Genomic DNA, 20,741 nt, shown 5'->3' with positions numbered 1-20,741 from the left:
GGAAGGGAGTGGGGGTCAGTGTCTTTCCTCCTGGGCAAACTGCTTTACTCAATAACAATCTCTAGCTACCTAGAGCAAGGAATGGGAGTTTGGATCTAGTCACGAAATGTTCTTTTATTCCGAGGGTCAAAAGCTCAAATGTCTCCTGGGGCCAGCAGACAGCTACTGCTCAACCATTTTTACTAACTAGGGCTTGGCACTCACAGGTGCAAATCCTTGCTTTTCCTTTTTTTTTTTTTTCCTCCAGGAGGAACTGAGGATCTCAAGTTTTATATATAAAATATTCTCGTTTAAAGCTCAGTTTTACTTAGAAAAAAACTGAAAGGCAGTCAAAACCAAACTTGTCTGAGAGCCTGCCCCTGCCCAGGAGAAGTCTGTCTTTGGTCTTATTCACTAATCCCAGAACAATGGATGCCACTTGCCCTACATTTGCATAACTAAAATCACAGTAGCAGGGATCTGGGACTGAACAAAGATTAGTTGTGAATTGGCTAAGGAAGGTTCATGACTTCAAAATACAATCTAACCTTTAGCTCGGACCTTGTGACCCCCTCGCCCGCCAGCCTGTTTCTGTCCTTTGGTCTTGCCGTTATCTTCTTCTTTTCGGCCTCTAACACGGGCTGGTACCTGGGCCTCTGTGGTCACCTGACTGTCTCCTTCCACCACTTCTTTCTGTTGTTTAGCCACAACCCTGTCTTCATACCGTCCTCCAAGACTCACTCCCCCTGGGCAGCCTTTCTCAACCCCGGCTTACTCTATGGCTTACCCCATTTGCACGAACACCAACCACCAGCCACAATCCTGACCTGTTCTTTAGCTGCCTGGTGCACACAACCCAAATCCTAGAAGTCAGGAACGTGGCTTCATTTGCCTTGGTATCCCCGTGGCTTCATGGAATACCTAAAGCCTTAGGAGGATATGAAAAGTAAGTGTCTTGACTATTGACTTCCTGGGGTTGGGGATTTAGCTCAGTGGTAGAATGTTTGCCTAGCAAGCACAAGGCCCTGGGTTTGGTCCTCAGCTCTGGGGAAAAAAAAAAAAGACTATCGATTTCTACACACTAAAAACCCATTTGTGAAAATTTTAGTGCTTTAAGTTATGGCGTGCATTGGAGAAACTAGAAACATTGCTTGGTGGTGGTAGAATGCTGGTCTGGCAAGCTAGACATGTGTTTAGTTTCCACAAACATCCTACCTCATACCTGCCAAAAAGAAATTCAACTGCAGGTGGCATACGCCTTTAAAAAAATCAAAACAACTCTGAGATACCACCTTACACCTGTCAGAATGGTTATGATCAAAAACACTAATGACAGTCTATGTTGGAGAGGATAAGGAGTAAGAAAATGTGGTACATATATACAATGGAGTACTACTCAGCAGAGAAAAACAATGACATCGTGAAATTTGCAGGCAAATGGATGGAACTAGAACATATCATCCTGAGTGAGGTAACCCAGACTGAGAAGGACCAACATGGTATGTACTCACTCATAAGTGGATACTAGATATAAAGCAACCCACAGATCCAGGGAGGCTACCTAGCAGAGAGTACCCTAGGATGACTGTGGCTCATAATAAGTTTTGGTTTTGCCCAATCACTGGGCAAGCTTTAGTGAAACATTTCACTATTAGGATAAGAATTTGTACCGTATCAAGTTGATGAAAGGATATGCTGGCTGTACTTTCAGGAGGGGAGGCTAAAATCTTTTTAGATTATGGATTAGCCTATAGAAAAATGTCTGCCATAAATCAAACAGTGAAGGGGAAGATGAATAGGAATCTAACTTACACAACGTAAGTAAAACATAGCTCTCTGAACAGATGAAGATAGGTCTCTTCTGTATCCCAGAATCTAATCAATACTTATATGTATAATTCAGCTATTATTTGGCTTAAAAGGGCTTATTGGGAAATGTCATCATTTTTACTATTCTCTACAGAGAAAATATTTTCCAGTTTCAAATAACCCTGGACTTTTAAATTATAACCTGTTTTTATGTTCAAGTTATCTGTGTATTTCTCCTGCAGTTGTACATAAAATGCTTTTACATTTAAAAAAAAGGACAAATACTATAGAATTTTATTACATGAAATATATAGAATATACAAATTCATAGAGACAGAAAGATTAGATGTTATCTCAAGATGGAGGACTTAAAAATGGTTACAATTGAAAACATTATGTTCATTTAAAAAAATAAGGTAGCCGGGCGGTGGTGGCGCACGCCTTTAATCCCAGCACTTGGGAGGCAGAGCCAGGCGGATCTCTGTGAGTTCAAGGCCAGCCTGGGCTACCAAGTGAGTGCCAGGAGAAGCACAAAGCTACACAGAGAAACCCTGTCTCGAAAAACCAAAAAAAAAAAAAAAAAAAAAAAAAAGGTGGAATGTAATCACCATACATTATATATGTGTATGAAACTGAAGACAGCGATGTTCTAAAATAGAAAGTGATGGTGTCATGGGCAATGTTCTAAAAGAAAAAAGAAAAAAAGAAAGGAAATTCAATTGCAGGTGGCACACAACTTTAATCCCAGCACTCAGGAGTCAGAGGCAGGTTGAGTTCGAGATAGCCAGAGCTACAAAGTGGGAAGGGGGGTTGGCAACGACGATTCCTTCACATGGTTTTTAAACACACTAAAAGTAAGATTTTAAATTCATTCAACTGGCTTGCCCATAGACTCGCCATGAGCCACGTGATCCATGTGATCCGAAAGGGCGCCAAGCACGTGAAAAGCCTTCCTCATAGCTTTATAAAGGGTATCATGACCCTGATTGTGACACTCCCCTCAGAAAAATTATCTTTCATGATCTCTACCAATTTAAGAAGTGGACAGAGCGGCTTTTTTGTTGCCGCAGAAGTAATTCACATTGGATAGTTCGTGTACCGCGGCAAGAAGGCCCTCTGAAAATCGGCAATGTTTTGCTCGTGGGCACCGTTGTCTGAAGGAGAAGCCTGGCGACAACAAGGGCTCATTCCAAGATGATCTGAGTGAAAGCTGCCTTCGGAGTCCAGAACTGTTGGAGGGGTTGCGACCGCGGGGGCAGAATTGACAAACCCATCTTAAAGGCAAGTACAGGGCAAAGACGAAACACGTGTATGGGGTGTGGCCACGAATTCTGTGGCGCATCCCTTTGCGGGCGGTGACCACCAGCAGCGTATTTGCAAACCCTCCACTATCCAAAGAGACGCCCCTGCTGAGTACACAGTGTCGCTTGCCAAAGGACTGGGCGACTACACGGAACTAAAACTATATAGGAGAAGGAAAAACTAGAATTCAGGAGCTAATAAAGTATGTCCTCTTGGTTTAAAAAAGTTCATTCAGCCAGGCGGTGGTGGTGCACACCTTTAATTCCAGCTCTCGGGAGGCAAAGGCGAATCTTTCAAGTTCAAGGCCAGCATGTCCTACAAAGGGAGTTCCAGGACTGCCAAGACTGTTACATATAGATACCCTGTCTCAAAAAAAAAAACAAACAAAAAAAGTTCATTCACAAACACGATGGTTATAAAAATTTACCCACCGATCCAGTTTCAGTCATTGTAGTTTCAGAATTAATCTTCATTTGGTTTTTTTCCTCTGTGAGAACCTCATGGAATCCTAAGTGTCCCTCGAACTACGTAGGTGAGAATGACCATGAATTTTTGGCATTATAGGTTACAGGTCTATGCACAACTTCATGGCCAGATTAATGAAGCGCTGGGAAATCGAACCCAGGACTTCATGCAGACTAAATGCTATAAGCCACATAGCCAGGCCGACTTTGAAATTCTGATCCTTCCCAAGTGCTAGGATTTCTTTCTCTCTCTCTCTCTTTTTTTTTTTTCTTTTTTCTTTCTTCCCACCCAGCAGCAGCCTACTAGAAAAGAGTGGGCTGCCACAGAGGAAAGAGCCTTTGCATTACCCATTCTTAAACTGGCTGAGGCTTGTACAATAAGTAAACTGAAACTTGGGGCAAACCCTGGCGGCTACATTTTTACACAAAGAATGCTTCCTTCTCCGCTGCCTTGATTACTTCCTGCATTCTGTCTCTCCGTAGCAAAGGCACACGGGAGCCTTTGGTGAGCCACTGTGCACACGTCCAGCCACCATCCTACCTGAAGTGAGTCCTCAGAAGCAACAGGGTTGGCGTTTCGTTCATAATAACTGAACCCGCGTGGAGGGAGGCAGGGCGGGGGCCTTTCATCTCTATTTAATGAAATCCTGGCTATGCAACCGAAAGGGAAAATGATCCGGGAGTGCCGCCCTTGGCTAATTATACCGGAGATTGTGCAATGGGCCCAAGCCATTCACCCCGCAGGGCCGTGGCGTCTCTCACCAAGTCTGCGCGCAGTCCGGGACTCCTTTGGCACAGCGGGTGGGTACCCGTGGCTGCTTGCTGGAGCAGAGATGTAGGCGCTTGCAGGAGCTGGGGCGCGGCCGGAAGGAACTGATAAACCAAGCGAATGGCACCCCTCCCCCGCGTCGGAAGTGTCCTCGAGCGCGGGTCATTGAGAAATACCAAAGGGGCAGAGTTGGGTGAGGCGAGGACAGCTCTGGGGCCCGAGCAGCAGGCTTGAGATCCCACGTGCAGCCTCAGCCCTTCCCGGGGTGGGGAGAGCGGGCCGCCGGGGAGACCTAAATGCACGCTTCGTGCTGCGACCCCGGGCTGCTTGCTCGAAAAGCAGGATCTGCCCGGCTACTGGGCCTGGCTGTCCGCTGCCGCCCAGGGGTGCTCCAGGCTTTCCCGCAGCCCCCGGGAAAGGAAGAGCTGCCAAGCCTCCCCCCACCCCGCAGTTAAGAGGCTGGCCGCTGCGCTGGGTTTCCGTGAAGTTGCGAGCAGATCTACAGTACTTTTGAAGTTTTACCATCTTACTGAGTCAACCCTTTATTTTAAAAGACCAACAAAGTCTCAAATAGATCAGCTTGTCCTGGAACGCAATGACCTTGAACTTCTAACCCTCCTGCCTCCTGGGATACAAGAGCATGCTCCCACACGTTTTTTTGTTTTTTTGTTTGTTGTTGTTTTGGGGTTTTTTTGTTTTTGTTTTTGTTTGAGGCAGGATCTCACTCTAGCCCACGCTAACTTGGAACTATGTGCTCCAACTGACAGTGATTATCTTGCCTCAGGCTCTCAAGAATCGGGAATACAGATGATGCCGCCACGCCCGGTACTTTCAGACTGATGATGCTTCCGAATTGAAAATTTAAAAATCAGCACAAAAATAATACTTATTTTCAAATGTCTCCAATCCTTTTTTTTTTTTTTTGAGAAGGAACATGATTTTATTATAGTTTGTGGGAGTGGCTGAGAGAATGAGAAAAGAATAAGACAACTATGGAACAAATCAACACAAATACAAATATTTCCTGAGACGTTACAATGAATTTTAGAAATAGATTGGCATGATGCTAGTTGTTCATAAGGCACCGTGATGGTGGGTAAGCAGCCATCCATCTTCCAGGATATGCTGCACCAGATGTCCAGGCCATGCAACAAAACCCCCAACTTATGTCTAAATGCAAGGGCTAGTCATCAAGAACCCGTGTCTATAGATTCCACACCCAACTCAACAATGTCTACAATCATGCTCATCAGAGAGCCAATATTTAGCTTGTTCTCTTGAAGCCCCTATGCACAGACTCAGAATTCTAGCTTGCATCTTTTTTTTTGTTTGTTTGTTTTTTTGAGACAGGGTTTCTCTGTGTAGTTTTGGTGCCTGTCCTGAGTCTCACTCTGTAGACCAGGCTGGCCTTGAACTCAGAGAGACCACAGGGCTCTGCCTCCCGTGTGCTGGGATTAAGGGCGTGTGCCGCCAGTACCCGGCTTCTAGCTGCAGGCAAGAAACAAACAAACAAACAAACAAACAAAAACCCGATTCCTTTTCCAGGTAGTTTGTACTCATGGAGTTCTCGTAGTCTCGAAGGCCCTGTTGACAGCTGATGTCTCATTCATTGTGTGCCCATGTAGGTGCAAGCACTGCTGGGGTGGTGGGGAAGGGGAGCTGGGTAAATCCTGGGTATTTTTCCTGGGGAGCCATCCATCTTGCTTTTTAAAGCAGTGTTCTTCTGGAATCTGGGACTTGCCAGTTAGGCCACAGGAGTGACTAGTGAGCCCTGGGGACTTTGCCTGCCTCCACCTCTACAGTGTTGGGACTATAGACACAGGCCACGGGTCCTTGAAGGGCAAGGCAAGCATTATATTAACCGCTCCTCCAAGCCCCGAATGTTTCCCTTTTTCTTTGATTTTCTTTTACGTGTATAGGTGTTTTGTGTGTATGTAGAACTGTGTACTACTTGGGTGCCTGGTGCCCTTGGAAGCCAGAAGAGGGAGTTATAGACAGTTGTGAGGGGACATGTGGGTAATGGGAATCAAACCTAGATCCTCTGGAAGAGCAACCAGTGCTCTTAACCACTGGGCCATCCATCTCTACTATCAGTGTCTTCTCCCTCCTCCCTAGCTGGCCTGGGACTCAACATGTAGACCAGTATGGCCTTGAACTCAGAGATCCACTTGCCTCTATGTACAGAATGCCAGGATTAAATGTTTCTACCACCACACCCAGCATGTCTCATAGTCTTCATGACCTCAAAAAACAAAAACAAAAAAGACAGAGTTTGCTTATTATTCCAGTGAAAGTTGAAGAATTAATAGAAACCTCACTTTCAGGGTATCAGGTCTTCTAAGAGAAAACCAAAATGCAGGTATTCATGAGGTCTAGTGTCCTTACTGCTACATGTCACTAGCACTCAGAATCGAGTGTGGAACCTCAGGCTGTGTCCACAAAGATCATGGTTGTGGAGAGCAAAAAAACCCTCCAGTTTCTACCTGACTCAAAAGTGAAACTCTCCTTTTTCAGGCCCTTGCGGATCTCTCTCTATGCATACACCTCTAAGAGAGTCTATTTTTGTTTTGTGCAGGGGTTTTGTTTCAGTTGTCGCTGCTGGTTTTTATTATTGTTATTCTGATATGGGATCTCACCATTATGGTTGGCCTGAAACTTATTATGTAGACCAGACTGGCCTCAAAATCAGAGGTACACCTGCCTTTTTGCCTCCAGAATGCTAGAATCACAGACATGACCCACCATGCCTGACTGTTTTTCTTTTTGTGGTTTTGTTTGAGACTGGATCTTGCTTAATAGCTCTGGTTGGCCTGGGATTCCCTGTGTAAACTAGGCCGGACTTGAACTTGTATCAATCCTCCTGCTTCAGTCTTCTTTGAACGGGATTATCCAGTCCAGCAGCTTTCTATTTTTGAGGTAAATATTTAAGCTCCTAGTTTGTTTAGTTAAAATCCTATTTAGTTAATATCTCTATGGATATGTCTCTCATGGCATATTCAGGAGGATAGGAAATGTCCATTAGTCTTCGGGAGCAGACAGGGACAGGGACTATGTCTCTTGTTCCCCGCAGGACCTCAGGAGATACTCAATGACTCTGAAATTGGTAGGATCCAGTGCAAAGTGAAAACATGGCATCCCCTTCGGAAATTGTAAAGGATTTCAATACTACAAGTTCAGATCCCAGGCAAATGTACAAGCTGTTCATTGTTCAGATGTTGTGTGAATCCCCTCAGAAAACCTCAGGCAGGTCCTACCTAGGCCAAGGCAAGAAAAATTTAGAGATGGGAAGAGATGGCTCAGTAGTTAAAGAGTATTGGCTGACATTCCAGAGGACCTTGGTTCAATTCCTAGCACTCTTGTGGAGGCTAACAACCAGCTACAACTTCAGTTCAAGGAGATCCAACATCTTCTGGCCTTTGACTCAGCTCACATGTGGTGCACAGACATGCATGCATGCAGCCTCCTCCGGCCCCCAACACATTCTTAAAAATAAAGAAATAAAAAGACAGCCCCGGTGGAGTAATGGGGAGTTGCCGGGTCTCCCTTCTGCTAACTATGGGCTTAAAGAGCTGGAGACAAGAGACATTATTCACCAACAGGAAAGAGACTACTGGGTAATTTCATATATCTTGGTGTTACCTTTAAACTCCATTTCTGCCTGCAATACAAAAGTTTCTCAGCTGGGTCCGATGTACCTTTTGTTTTCTGTGTACAAATTACAGTTTTTTAAAATGCCCGCTCTGGGTGGGCATGGTGGTGTACAACAATAATCCCATCACTTGGAATGCTGAGGCAAAAGGATCAAGAATTCAAAGGCAGCCTCGGCTACAAAACAAGTTCAAAGCCACCCTGAAAAACAGGCTAGAAAAACACTTGCTCTCTGTCGACAAAAAAGATTGCAAGATTCTCGTGAAACTGTACCTCCTCTGCCATTCAGGACACTGGCAAAGTCCAGCTCCCTCTTTGCTCGGTTTCTATCAGAGTTGAGATGTTGAGGCCAGCGCCGGCCACCTGCACCGCCCCCACCCGGCACCCTGCAGTGTTCCTCGGAGCCCGAACTCTCGGGCTGCAGTTTAACTCCACCCCATCTCCGCCCCCGCCACCTCCCCACTTGATTTTTAATCCAAAGGTTTGGGAGGAGGGAGGGGACAAAACGGGAGCCAGATGTGTTCTCGTCCTCCGCTCCCGCCTCCCTCCCTCTTGGGCTTCCTAAAACCCGGAGCCCCGGAGACAAGGATTCGGAGCCAGACAAACGCAGCCCGAACCACGTTCCACGGCTCCTCCCGGACTGGAAGCTAGCGGGAGGGGGAGTTAAGAGCGGAGCACTCTCAGGAGGCGGGACAAAGTGTTGTGTGTGTGTGTTTTCGTCTCTCTTGCTCTCTCCCTCTCTCCCTTTTCGCTCTCTCTCTCTTTCTCTTTTTTTTTTTTTTGGTCGCAAGTAGGAAGCTTTTTGCACTCCACCACCTCTGGCCGCTGGGAAGACGTCATCGCTTCCGCCCTACTTCCTCCTCCTGTTGGCGGCGCTGAGAATCCAATATGGAGTAAATCGGTGGAGTCGCGAGATGGGGTTCGGACGGGGCGCCCTGCACCGCCTCCCAGGCGCACCTCCCCCGGCCGCCGAGCGCTGCCCGGAACCCTGATTGGCCCGGTCCCCGGGGGCGACCCCGGCCCGGCCCCACCGCAGCCAGCCGGCCGCCCGCCGCCCCGAGCGTGCTTGTTTTTCTGCTGCTCTCCCCCTCCGGGTCCCCTTCCCAAATCTCGCCCCTGCGCCCGTTCGGAGCCCGGGGGCCGCGCCCGGCCGGCCGGGGGCGTCCGCTGCCCGGTGCACCCCTTCCCAGACCTCGCCCTGCGCTCGGGGAGCCCCGTTTCCCCGCCTGCCTCGGCGCCCCCTTCATCTCTAGCTCCCCCCCTCCACCACCAAATCAGGAGATGTCGGAGATGTGAAGAAGGGGGGCGAGCGCACAGGAAGATGAAGGGAGCCAGGCTGCCCGCCGCGGGACAGGCGTCTAGGTGAACAAGAAAATGACCGAAGAAACACACCCGGACGAGTAAGTTCGCCGCGGGTGGGACACTGGTGCCCGGCGGGGCGGCGTGGGGGCCGCCGCCAAGGACGCGGGCGGGGGACTTGTCGGGGGAACTTGGCGTGGGGTGCTGCTAGCTGTCGGGGCTGTGCGCAAGGCTCTCCAGCCTGGCTGAGGGAGGCTGCAGGAACCGCCTAGGGTCTGCGAGTCTGGGTCGCAGCCGGGGCCAAGGGCGCGCGAATGACCTCGGGGCGGTCTCCCGCACTGCGCGAGCGGAAGCTCTGACGCCCTCCACGCGGGGCATCCCGGGGTCGATGGGTATGTGTGCATGGTGACTTTGTGACTCCCGACTCGGCTGCCTGCCCTCCAGTCCTCTCCCGAGCCCTCTGGGGCCCGGCTCCGCCATTTCGTTTTTCTTGAATCGCTCTCATTTGCATACCACATTTTCATTCATAAAAAACACCAAGGAGTTGGGGGAGGGCCGGCCCGGCCCGGCTCGGCACAGGGTCCGTGCGCCTGGGTCCGCGCAGCAGGCGGAGCGCGGGAGCAGCCCGCGGAGTCCCGGTGCGCGTGAGTGTGTGCACGCGCGTGTGGGCCGGCACACGCGCCCCGCGGTGTCGGGGCAGCTCTGGGGGCGGATCCGAAGCGTGTGCAGCGAGGGCGGGAGAGAGCGTGCGGGGAAGCGCGCTCCTGGCGTGTATGTGAGGGAGAGCGCGTGCCCGTGCATGTGCCCGGCCCGCGGGCCCGAGGGGAACAAAGCTCTCGGTGCTTAGTCGGAGGTGCTCCCGGGCCGCCCCTCCAGGAGACCCGGGGCTGTCACCGTCTCCGGGCTAAGTGGCAGCAGCCTCCCGCCTTAGTCGCGTGTTGGGTTGGGTCCCGGCTCTTGGGTCCGAGGCGTTTCCCTCGCGGGGCTCTGGGGGCGGGGCCGCCTGGGGTCTGAGCGGTCCGGCTCTGCGACCGCTGTTGAGCGACGGTGCTCGCCACCAGCCACTTTTTTTCTCTTTTTGTGAATAAGACGTTCTCCTTTATTGTCACATGATATCCCTCCTCCCCTGCACATTCATAAATCCTAAGCCTGCCTCGGCTCCTTTCATTCAGTGCTGCCATTAGCCAAGGTAGTAGCGGCGCCTGCTTGGACTCCAGAGCGGGTCAGCAGCCTCGGGGACGCAGAGAGGGAGGGAGACCTGGGGCGGTGGAGTGTGGGTGGTTGGAGACTAGCTTCCAAACCTCAGGCCTTTTGCTTTTGTGTGTCGTCCCACCCCCACACCCCCGTGGACACTAGAGTGCAAAGAAGGGAAGTGACTTGGGGCTGGGCGACCGGGAGGCTTAAAGAGCTCCTGTAGCAGTCGGCAGAACGCTGTGTTCCACTGTAAGAAATCCCACTTTTTTTTTCTTTGTTTTCGGTGCTGGAGTTTGCACCCAGGGCCTGACACACCCAGACTAGCAAGCCCACTATGTTTGTTTTTAAATGTCCCTTTATCCTTTGGCGTCCATTGTCAGGCTGGGTGGAAGGAAGCTGATGCTCTGGAAAGGGAATTTCCTTCCGTGTGTCCCCAGGGAGCTGTGACTGCAGTAACCCTAATCTGTCAAGACACCTGTCCCAGGAGGGGCCCTCACCTGATGTGCAAGCCCCACAGCATGTGTTGGTCTATTTTAGACATTTTTACCTTGCCTTCCTATACCTGTCATTGAAATCACAAAGTGGAAAAAAGTTGGGAGTTTTAATGTTGAAATATGGAGGGAAAGGAGTATCTGCTAGGCCTTCCTCTTTTGGAACTCGGCCAGTAAATGATCCTTTTTTTTCTGGGCCCCTGTTCGTGCTTGCACGTAGGAGCAGTGAGGACAGTACCTGTGCTGTTGGGGGTTCTTGGAGAGCTTTGCCCACTGTGGCGTCGGTTCCTTGGTTCCTCCCACTGGGAGTGCAGGTCTGGCTTGTGGCCGTCTAGCAGCAGGCCAGCTTTGCATCCTTCCCTGTTTGCTAGCCTCCACGAAAGGATTTCAGGTGGGGACCAGCATTAAGTGAATACTTTTTCATCCAGTCCTGGGGATAGATGGGGTTTGCCACTGTCAGAAGTCTTGTTAAAATTGGTGGCTCACACCTGTTATCCCAGCAGCTGGAGGCTGAAGCAGGAGGATTGTCCGTGAGTTTGAGACCAGCCAGCTTGGGCTAAGAGTAAGACCCTGACTCAAAAAAAAAAAAAAAAAAAAAGAATTATATTGAGACAGTAGATATTAGAGGTGGACTCTAGTTCTAGAGGATGAGAAGGCCTAGAATCTTTACCACTGTCAAAAAGGCTTTCTGGATGTTATGATCTCTGAGACAGGGCTTCACTATGAGTACCCTGGCTGGCTTGGGACTTTCCGTGAGGAGGATCTCTAACTTAGAGAGATCCTCCTGTTTCAGCTTCCTGAGTGCTGGAATTACAGTGCCCTCGTACTGGCTCTGGAGTTACTTAGTATGACTACCGTGTTAATGAACTATGTGGAACTCACTGTGGTACTGTCCCCGTTAATTATTTGGGGAAACTGAGGAGAATTTAAGTAGTTTGCCCAGGACCACCCATTTAGTGACTGAAGAAATGTTCGCTCAGCAGCCTGGTTCGGGAAGAGCGCTTTGCTCCCAGCTGGTATCTGGAGGGTGATGACCAGCCTTAGTGAACTTGGCCGCATGCAGGCCAGGCGGGCACTTGACTGCAGCCGTAGCCCTGTCTCCTGGCCGTGCTCACCATGTTTCTGCCAGTCATTCTGTTGGTTCCTAATTATTCTAAATCGGTGACAATCTGCCGTTGCCATGGTTTTTCTTCTTTGAAAACTGCTGTGAAGTATGAGGAGCACATCAGGTTAAAGTGAACTGAAACAAGCCTGGGGCTGAGAGCGCTGTAATTCTCCTCGGGATTAGTGATGGAGGCTCAGAGTATTATTACTGGAGTGCATGAAACTCAATACAGGCAATGGTGAACCATGCACATTTTTTGTCTTTTTAAAAGTTTATTTCTGGTGTGTATGTACATTGTGTATGATGTATGTGTCTGTGTATACACACATGTGCCATGTTGCTCCTGTGGAGGTCAGAGGACAACTTTGTGGAGTTATTTCTCTCCTTTCACCTTCATGTGGGTCCTGGGGATCAAACTCCGGGTCATCCGGTTTGTGCGGCAAGCACTTTACCTGATGAGCCATCCCCTGGCCCCAACAGCGCCCTGAGACAGGGTGTCATGAGCTCAGGCTAGCCTCAGACTCCTTGTGCAGCCAAGCTGGCTTTGAATGCCTCCCTGATCCCCCCATGTCTACCTTCTGAATGCTGGGGTTACAGTTACTCGATACCACACCGACAAAAGACGTTTTTATTTCCGTACCGTTTGTTTGGGTGTGCATCTGTGCACAAGAGTGTAGTGCCTGTAAAGTGTAAAAGAGAGCGTCGGATTTCCTAGAGTTAGAGTTAGAGGCAGTTGTGAGCCGCCCAGTCTGAATGCTGAGATTCAGACTCCAGTCCTCTGGAAGAGCAGCGAATACTGTTTGTTTCTTTCCTTTTTTTTTTTTTTCCTTTTGAGACAGGGTTTCTCTGTGTTGTTGCCTTGGCTATCCTGGAACTCTGTAGACCAGGCTGGCCTCAAACTCATAGATACCCGCCTGCCTCTGCCTCCCGAGTGCTGGGATTAGAGGTGTGCGCCACCACCGCCCGGCTTGCAGCAAATGCCCTTCATCACTGAGCTGTCTCTCCAGCCGCAGCTCCTTTTGTTTTTTCTTTCTATTTTTCAAAAATTCTTAAATTTTGGAACAGTGTCTTACTCCATTGCTCTGACTGGCCTTGCACTCACTCTGTAGTGGAGGCCGTCTTGAATTTAAAAATCCTGTTTTAGCCCCTGGAGTATCAGAGATTGTGTACAGGTTTGGACCACTTAGCTGACTGTCTTAGCATTCCGCTTGTCTGTCTGTCTGTCTGAGGCAGGGTCTCACTACATAGTAGCCCCAGCTTACCTGGGATTTACTACATATATAGGGCTGCCCTTGAGCCTACAGTGATCCCCCTGCCTCTGCCTCCTGGGGCTGGGAATACTGGTTCCATTCTGTGTAAGCAGGTTCTTTTTATTTTTTGAGCAGCTTTTGCTATGTGGTACTGGCTGGCTTAGAGCTCACAGGTTTGAAACCCTGAGCCGGGAAATCTTTACGAGTAGAACTCTTGACGTTGAAAATATGAGTTGACGGTGTGAAATTAGAATCTTGGTCCGGTCATTAGAAAATGCTACCTTTTTTGTGGCGACAACAAGTCTCACTTTCCTGCTGCCTGCACCAGTAAAACCTCCCAGTATCGCTGCAGGAAGGCCTGCAACGACTATTTTGCCCCAACAGCTTGCTTACTCTTGCTGCTTTCACGAGTTTGTTTTTGTGTTACTGTTTGAAATAAGGTGTAACCCCAGGCTAACCATAAATTTACCGTGTAGCTGAGGATGGCCTTGAACTCATGAGTGTTGGATTGGGATGAATTCCCAGTTCACTGTTTCCCTTCATTCTGGGATTCTGTTTTGCTTCCAGTCTGTAGGTGAGTGTGACTCATCCTTCCAGCCAGCCCTGAGCTATCCTTTTGGGAGGTTTTCCTCGACTTCCCCCGCCCCACCTCTCCTGGCTGTGTCTTTTTCCTCGTGTTCTGCCGGGCAGTTTATACCACATAGCTGGGCTTCTTCCAAGCTAGATTCTGCGTCAGGCCACGGGCTCTTTGGATTCAGGGTTACTGCTTAGTAATTCCACTGCTTAGCTTTCTACTGTTAGTGCAGTACCCTTGAGGACGTTGTATTTGAGTAATAAATGTGTACCAAAGAGAGTAATATGATAGAATTATTTCAGATGCTGTTTTGGGCCTGGGGAGATTGCTCAGTAGATGAAAGTATGCAAGGACCTGAATTAGAATCCCCAGAACCCATATAAGCTGGACACGGTAGTGCACATTGGGAATCTCAGTGCTCCTGTTGGCAAATAGGAGGCCTAGACAGGAATCCCCAGAAGAAGTCCGTGGGTCATGTAGCCTGGCATACATAGCATCAAACGAAAGAGACCCCAGGGGCTGGAGAAGTGGCTCAGCCGAAGTTTATTGTTGTTTGATTGGTTGATTTTTAGAGGTGGAGGTTAGTAGGTCTCACTGTGTTACCCAGGCTGGCATTGAACTCTGAACTCTGGCAATCCTCCTGCCTCTACATTCCCAAGAAGCCTGGACTGCGGCATTGTGTCACTGGGCTGGCGTGTTTTCCAGCTTCGAAGTAAATCTCCTGCGTAGTAAGATGGGGTCTGTGTTTCTGCCCCTGCAGGGAAGTCTGTAGAAATCACAATATTAACAATTTGCAGTAGCTGCAGGGTTCTGGTGGAGTCTTCTCACTTGACGCTGGAGACAGCCGTGCTGATGAACTCCAATACTGGCATAGGTCCGACATGACTGGGGGAAGAACACAAACACACACTCAACAGCAGAGCCTCAGAAACGGAGGAGAGCTAATGGAGGCAGAGCAGGAAGTGTGGATACGTGTGGTTGTTTGTTTTGGCTCGTTTTCTCTGAAGGAAATTAGACTGACTTTAAGGCCTTAAAGATAATACATTGGTGATTTGGGGGTGCGTTCTAGCGCTTCTGCCCTCGTTTTCTGGGACGCACACAGTGCCCTGTGTGGCAGAGTGTGTGTGTTTTTAATTCTTTCAGATTTCATACATTCATACACATGATGTGCTTTGTTCATTAACCACCCCCACCCCCACCCCCACCCCCCCACGTGCCTGCCATCCTCTCATCCTTTTTCCTGTTGAGCTTCTCCCCTCCCCCCTCCCCCTCCCCCTCCCCCTCCCCCTCCCCCTTCCTCTCCTCCTACTTGCTGTTCGTTCTGTTCCTATGGACTAATGTAGTAATTATAACTGTGGCACTTGGTAAGCTTAGGATATTTCTAAACCTTGTCTCTGAGCAACTCACTATGCTCTGAGGGAACCCTTACAATTTGTCATGGAACTGCATTTGGAACTATGTAGAGGTGGTGTGTGTGTGTGTGTGTGTGTGTGTGTGTGTGTCCGTGTGTGTGTGTGTCCGTGTGTGTGTGTCCTGCTGCATTTCATTAGGGTTTGCATGGGTGTGGGTGGGGACAAGGTGTGTTTTCTGCATGCTTGCCCTGAGTAGGCACATACTTAAATGACCTGACAGGTATCCCGGGTCATGGAAAGAAAACAGGCTAGGATTAATAAAATACTTGATACTGACTGGATGAAGAGCCCGCTCAACTAAAGGGCAACTGTTTTATGACCAGTCAGTTCCCTTTCTTAGCTGATCTTTATTAACACATTCACATGGCCTTTCGTATGCACACTTTACATGTGCACACAGCGTATCTGACTGAAAACAGTCTTCTTTCTTTGTGCTTGGTGGATAGAGTAGAGAAGTAAGTTTGACTTTATCTTAGTGTTTAGTACTTTTGTGTTATATTTTCACAAAGGGTCTCACTATATAGCCAAAGCCAGCCTGGAACTCACTATATAGACCAGGCTGGCCTCAAATTCATAGAGATCTGCCCCTAACTGCTGAGTGCTGGGGTTAAAGGTGTGTGCCACCACACTTGGCTGTAATTAAGTATTTTTGATTGAAGATATTAGAACAGACATGTTCCCCCCCCCCACCCCCTTTTTTGTTTTGTTTTTTGAGACAGGGTTTCTCTGTGTAGTTTTGGTGCCTGTCCTGGAACTCACTCTGTAGACCAGGCTAGCCTCGAACTCAGAGATCTGCCTGCCTCTGCCTCCCGAGTGCTGGGATTAAAGGCGTGTGCCCCCACCAGCTGGTCCCTTACTTGTTTTTTTAGACTCTGTATGTAGCCCAGACTAGCTTAGAGCTCAGTGTAGCCCAGAAAAACCTCCAAGTCACATCCTCTTGTCTCAGCTTCCCATGTAGTAGAATTACAGACATGAGCTGCCACCTCTAGTTTGAGAGCACTTACTTTCAGAACCACAAGAGGAAGGGTGCCATGATGGTAGTGTACTAAGTACGGCTTTGGACAGATCTACCTCTGTCCGCTTTCTGACTCCGGAGCGCTGGATTGCGTACAGAAGTTCATTGTGTTGAACTGGTCTAGACCAGGCTCTCACTAAGTAGGAAGTGTGGTAGCCTGGGTAAAGCTTTTTTAGCAGACACCTAATGTTGGGAATTCACTGGACTCCTTCACATCTGCTGTGGCTCCTTGTGTGACAAGATGTCTTGTCTTTTCATAATTCACAGTGTCAAGTATCCACTGCTTATTCTCACTTGAAGTGGAGTAACTTGCTCAGTGTTTCTCGGAGCTCGTGAAAGGAAAGCTAGAGCCTAAACATGAGGTCCCGACGGTTTCTTTGCCTCTCTAATGTCCTGGTAGAATGCTCTAGAATAAAACAATTCTTTTTTTCCTTTTCTGTAGTATCAGTAATGGCAACCAGTCTCTTTGTTTTGTTTTGAGACAGGGTCATGGTATGTACCTGACTGGCCTGGTCTCAAACCTGTGGTAATGCTCCTGCATCGGCCTTCTCAGTTGCGGGATTAGAGGCATGCACCAGACTGCTTTTGGAGGTTCTGGTTTTCATAGCTTATCTGCTTTCTTACACTCAGGTTTCTCCTTCCCTTTATAACCCTTGGCAGTCATCTGTGTGGTCTGAAAATCTTACTACCAACAGCTTTCTGTGGTTCTGAAACATCAGTGGGTTTGGAGGGGACGGGTCACGCTCAGGGTTCCCCTAGGATAGCATTGGCTTGTGTTTTGTCTGCTTGAGTGCCATATTGGTATTTCATGTTATATTTCCAACCAAGGAAACAAATATAGTGCCGGGCCAGTTTAATGTAGCAGACATTCCAACAGTTTGGTTCGTATTGCAGACCTTTTGAAGCTATGCATGTAAACAGTCTTAATATAGTTACCCATTGCTTAAAGATTAAGTCAAGCCTGGTTTTTTTCCTCAGGCACCAGGTTTCAGAGTAGGAATCTCCTGTTTATTTACCCGTTTTGAGGCCTTGCTGTGCTTGCTTAAATGTTTCTTGTCCTACAGGAAGTTAGGGAGCACTAGAGAGCAGGTGTTGACATTGTGTGCGGTAGATGTAGATTCTCATGCCTGTTCTTGGGCCCTAATTGCGACACCATGTATGAATGACTGTACTGCATGAAGTGAGCAGCTCGGGTGCAGCCGGAGGGACCGAGTGACCGGCTACATCCTGCCTGTCACTGGATACAGAGCACCTAACACCTATCGCTAATCCACCCACTTGTCAGAGCTGTGACTCAGGCAGTCCCTGCCCTTGGGGGACTTACGTTCTAGGGTGTTAGACACTTTCTTGTGCCTTAAGGGTATGAGGACAGACTTGTCTTCACCGGTGACTGATTGTTACATGGTTTTTCCCTTTCTCCCCTGCTAACCTGTGGTTGGGCTTCCCTGATTGTGTAGCTGACACTCCAGGCTGATCGTGTTTTAGGATTGACGTGGTCAGGCCTGCCTAGCAGGCAGACTCTGAGTTGTTCTTGAGGCGTGTGGTGGTTGTGTTGTACATAAGTGCGTATCTGCCTGTGGGTGGACTGTGTCTGACCCTCCAGCATCTCCGTGCTGTAGGTGAGGGAGAGATTTTGAAAAGTTAGCATTAGGAGACTATTTGACTAGCGTGTGCAAGGCCACTCTAGTCTTTATCTCTACACCACACACACAAAGTAATAATGCTGATGATAAATTAAATTTTTTATCTTGTTTCATCACAGTGGGATTTATGCTGTTTTGTTTTGTTTTGTTTTAAATAAGGTCTCATTCAGTAGCCTAGGCTGGCCTCACACTCCTGGCAATCATCCTACCTTAGTGTCCTCAGTGCTAGGACTACAAGTGTGACCCACTAGACCTAGGGGGATGTCCGTTGTTTATTATTATTATTATTATTATTATCATAATTTTTTTTTCAACACATGGTTTCTCTGTGTAGCCCTGGCCACCCTAGAACTTGCTCTGTAGATTAGGCTGGGCTCCAACTCAGAGATCCACCTGCCTCTGCCTCCCCAGTGCTGGGATTAAAGGCGTGCGCCACCACTGCCCGGCTGCACTCAGTCTTGTAAGTGTTTTAGTGTGAGGTGATGTCTCTTCACCAGTCCTTCCTTTCTCATTGTGGATTGAACTTAGGTCCTCATGTAGGTCTGCTGGATACAGACTCTGCCAGTGAGCTATCCTCAGCCCCTAAGGTGGCTTCCTCTACCTGCAGTATGAGTGGTGTAAGATGTAGAACAAGCTGCTGTACCCCGATGGAAGGCGTGTCTGAACAAAATGGCTGACAGTGCGCACACTTCCCCTGGACCTGGACCTGGATTAGGAACTCTAAAAAATGCCCCTAGGACTAGGCTCGTATAGGGATGACGGGATCCTGACTCTGTAGGGCCTGAGATGATGTGTGTTTTCAGAAAGATTTAAAAGTTTTTATTTTATGTGTATGATCTAAGATATGTGATGAAACATAGTTGGTATTAGTAATTCATTTGTCGAGGCTGTTTGGACAAGGTGGTACTTACACCCTGGGACATAATACCAAGAACATCTTTCCCCGTCCCTGGCAGGATGGTTTCCTGTTTGACTTTAGAATGAGTTGAGGAAACCTTTGTGTTTTCTTCTGGCATTTAAAAAAAAAAAAAAAAAAATTGAAGCCTGGCATGATGGTCCACGCCTTTAATCCCAGCATTCAGGGGGCAGAGGCAGGTGGCTCTCTGAGTTCAGGACAACCAGGGCTACAGAGAAACCCAGTCTCAAAAAAATAGCAAACAAACAAACAAAAAACTAAAAAAGTTCTTTTTGAATGCCAGGAGCCCCAAGAAATGCACCCCTTAGGTATGCGAAGTCCTCCAACTGTTCCGTGTCTCACAGGCAGCTGGCACTCAGCACCGTCCAGAGAAGTCAGTCATGTACGGAAAGCCTGCTGGCTCTGGGAGGCAGGCAGCTCGGCCCTAGAAGAAATCACAGGAAATAATTAAACAGAGAAGGTCAGAGAAAGAGGAAGTGGTTGTGTTGTTTCTGATGCAAAGAGCATTGTTCCTGGGGATCAAGATGATGATGTTTAAATCCCCTGCCATGTGACTGCTTGGGGCTTTGATTGTATTTAAATTGTGGCCCTTTGAGTTTATTCTTTCAAGACAGCAATCTTGCTAGGAAATGAATTGCTTTTAGGTCTTATCAGGAATCCCTGTGTGCCTAAGCAGAAGTCTTAAGTGAGAGTTGCTTATAGCCAAGCATTTAAATGGGATGACTGTCAAGACTATTAGAGGTTAATTTTAGGTGTCTGCAGTTCTCCTTAATTCTCCTGATTAAACACTTTAACATAATAGTTTCCTTAATTGGAATAATGATGGAATATTAGCATGCGTATTAAACCATTTACCTAAATCTGAATAGGGTTAAAATGTAAATTATCCGTCACTTGTCAGTTCTTACTCTTTGGAGATAATTCCTGGTGAGCAGTGCAAAGAGACTGGAGTATGTGTTGGAATAGGGAGGGCTGTACTTGGGCCTGGCTGCTGGGAAGCTAAGAATAGAGCAGAAGGCTAAAATAAGTGAGAAATTCTTTGTCTCCCCCAAAAGAAGTACTAAAAATATGCAAGCCTGCGGTTCTTCTGCAGGGAGGTTGGGACCCTGTGGTTTATCAGTCTGCCATATTTTTCTTTGAGAGGATCGTGAGTAAGGCCTAAGGTCCATTCCCAGGAAGTCTCTTTTAAGACTTTTTTTCCCCATGATTGTGTATTTTTTTTTAACTGTGTATATATGTTTGTGGGTATGTGCATATGAGTGCAGGTTCCTGAGGAGGCCAGAAGGGGGTGCTATCCCCTGGAGCTGGAGTTGTGAGCAACTCAGCTTGGGTGCTGGGAAATGATCTTGGGTCCTAACAGCCATCTCTCCAGTTGGTGTGGGTCTTTTTAATTGTTTTTGGTTTTGTGTGTGCCTGTCTGTGGACATGTGTGCACCACAGTGTGGGTCTGGTGGTCAGAGGACAACTTTTGGGAGTTGATTTCATGTTTGACCCATGTGGGTCCCAGAGATCCAACTGAGGTCATGAGACTCGGGAGCAGGCAACTTTACCTAGAAGCCAACTGACCAGCCCTGATCTGCAGGTCTTGAATTGACTGACTACCCAGTAGTTCACAAGTAACTGGTATCCCTTATGTCATCTAAGTGTTGCTTGTGAACTGAGTCTGCAGTATCACCTACATACATATATGTGTATGTGGTTTTTTTCAATGCACATAGCAGTGTTCATTTTATAATAAAATACAGCTTCATTAGATACTACTGAAGTGATAGTGGATGTTTGTCTTATTTTTCTCAACTCGGGTCATTAGGAAATACAACTGTACTCTCTGGGGAGGTCCTTGAGTTTCTTCATTCGTGTAGTTAGAAAGT

At 48.1% G+C, this 20,741-nt stretch overlaps 1 protein-coding gene across 1 annotated transcript in view; it reads left to right on the top strand.

Annotated features, from left to right (window-relative positions):
* The first annotated feature begins 8,498 nt into the window (after positions 1-8,498).
* The window catches only part of Spred2 (sprouty related EVH1 domain containing 2), a 61,146-nt gene continuing 48,903 nt past the window's right edge, over positions 8,499-20,741 (top strand). Inside the window, exon 1 of the mRNA XM_059274988.1 lies at positions 8,499-9,371. Coding sequence (XP_059130971.1) covers positions 9,346-9,371 — 26 coding nt within the window. The 5' untranslated portion in view covers positions 8,499-9,345. The remainder of the gene's footprint in view (positions 9,372-20,741) is intronic.

This window comes from Peromyscus eremicus, chromosome 10 (genome assembly GCF_949786415.1).
Source record: "Peromyscus eremicus chromosome 10, PerEre_H2_v1, whole genome shotgun sequence".
Taxonomy (NCBI): domain Eukaryota; kingdom Metazoa; phylum Chordata; class Mammalia; order Rodentia; family Cricetidae; genus Peromyscus; species Peromyscus eremicus.
Note: the sequence above shows the minus strand (reverse complement) of the source record. Positions and strands in the feature narration are given on the sequence as shown.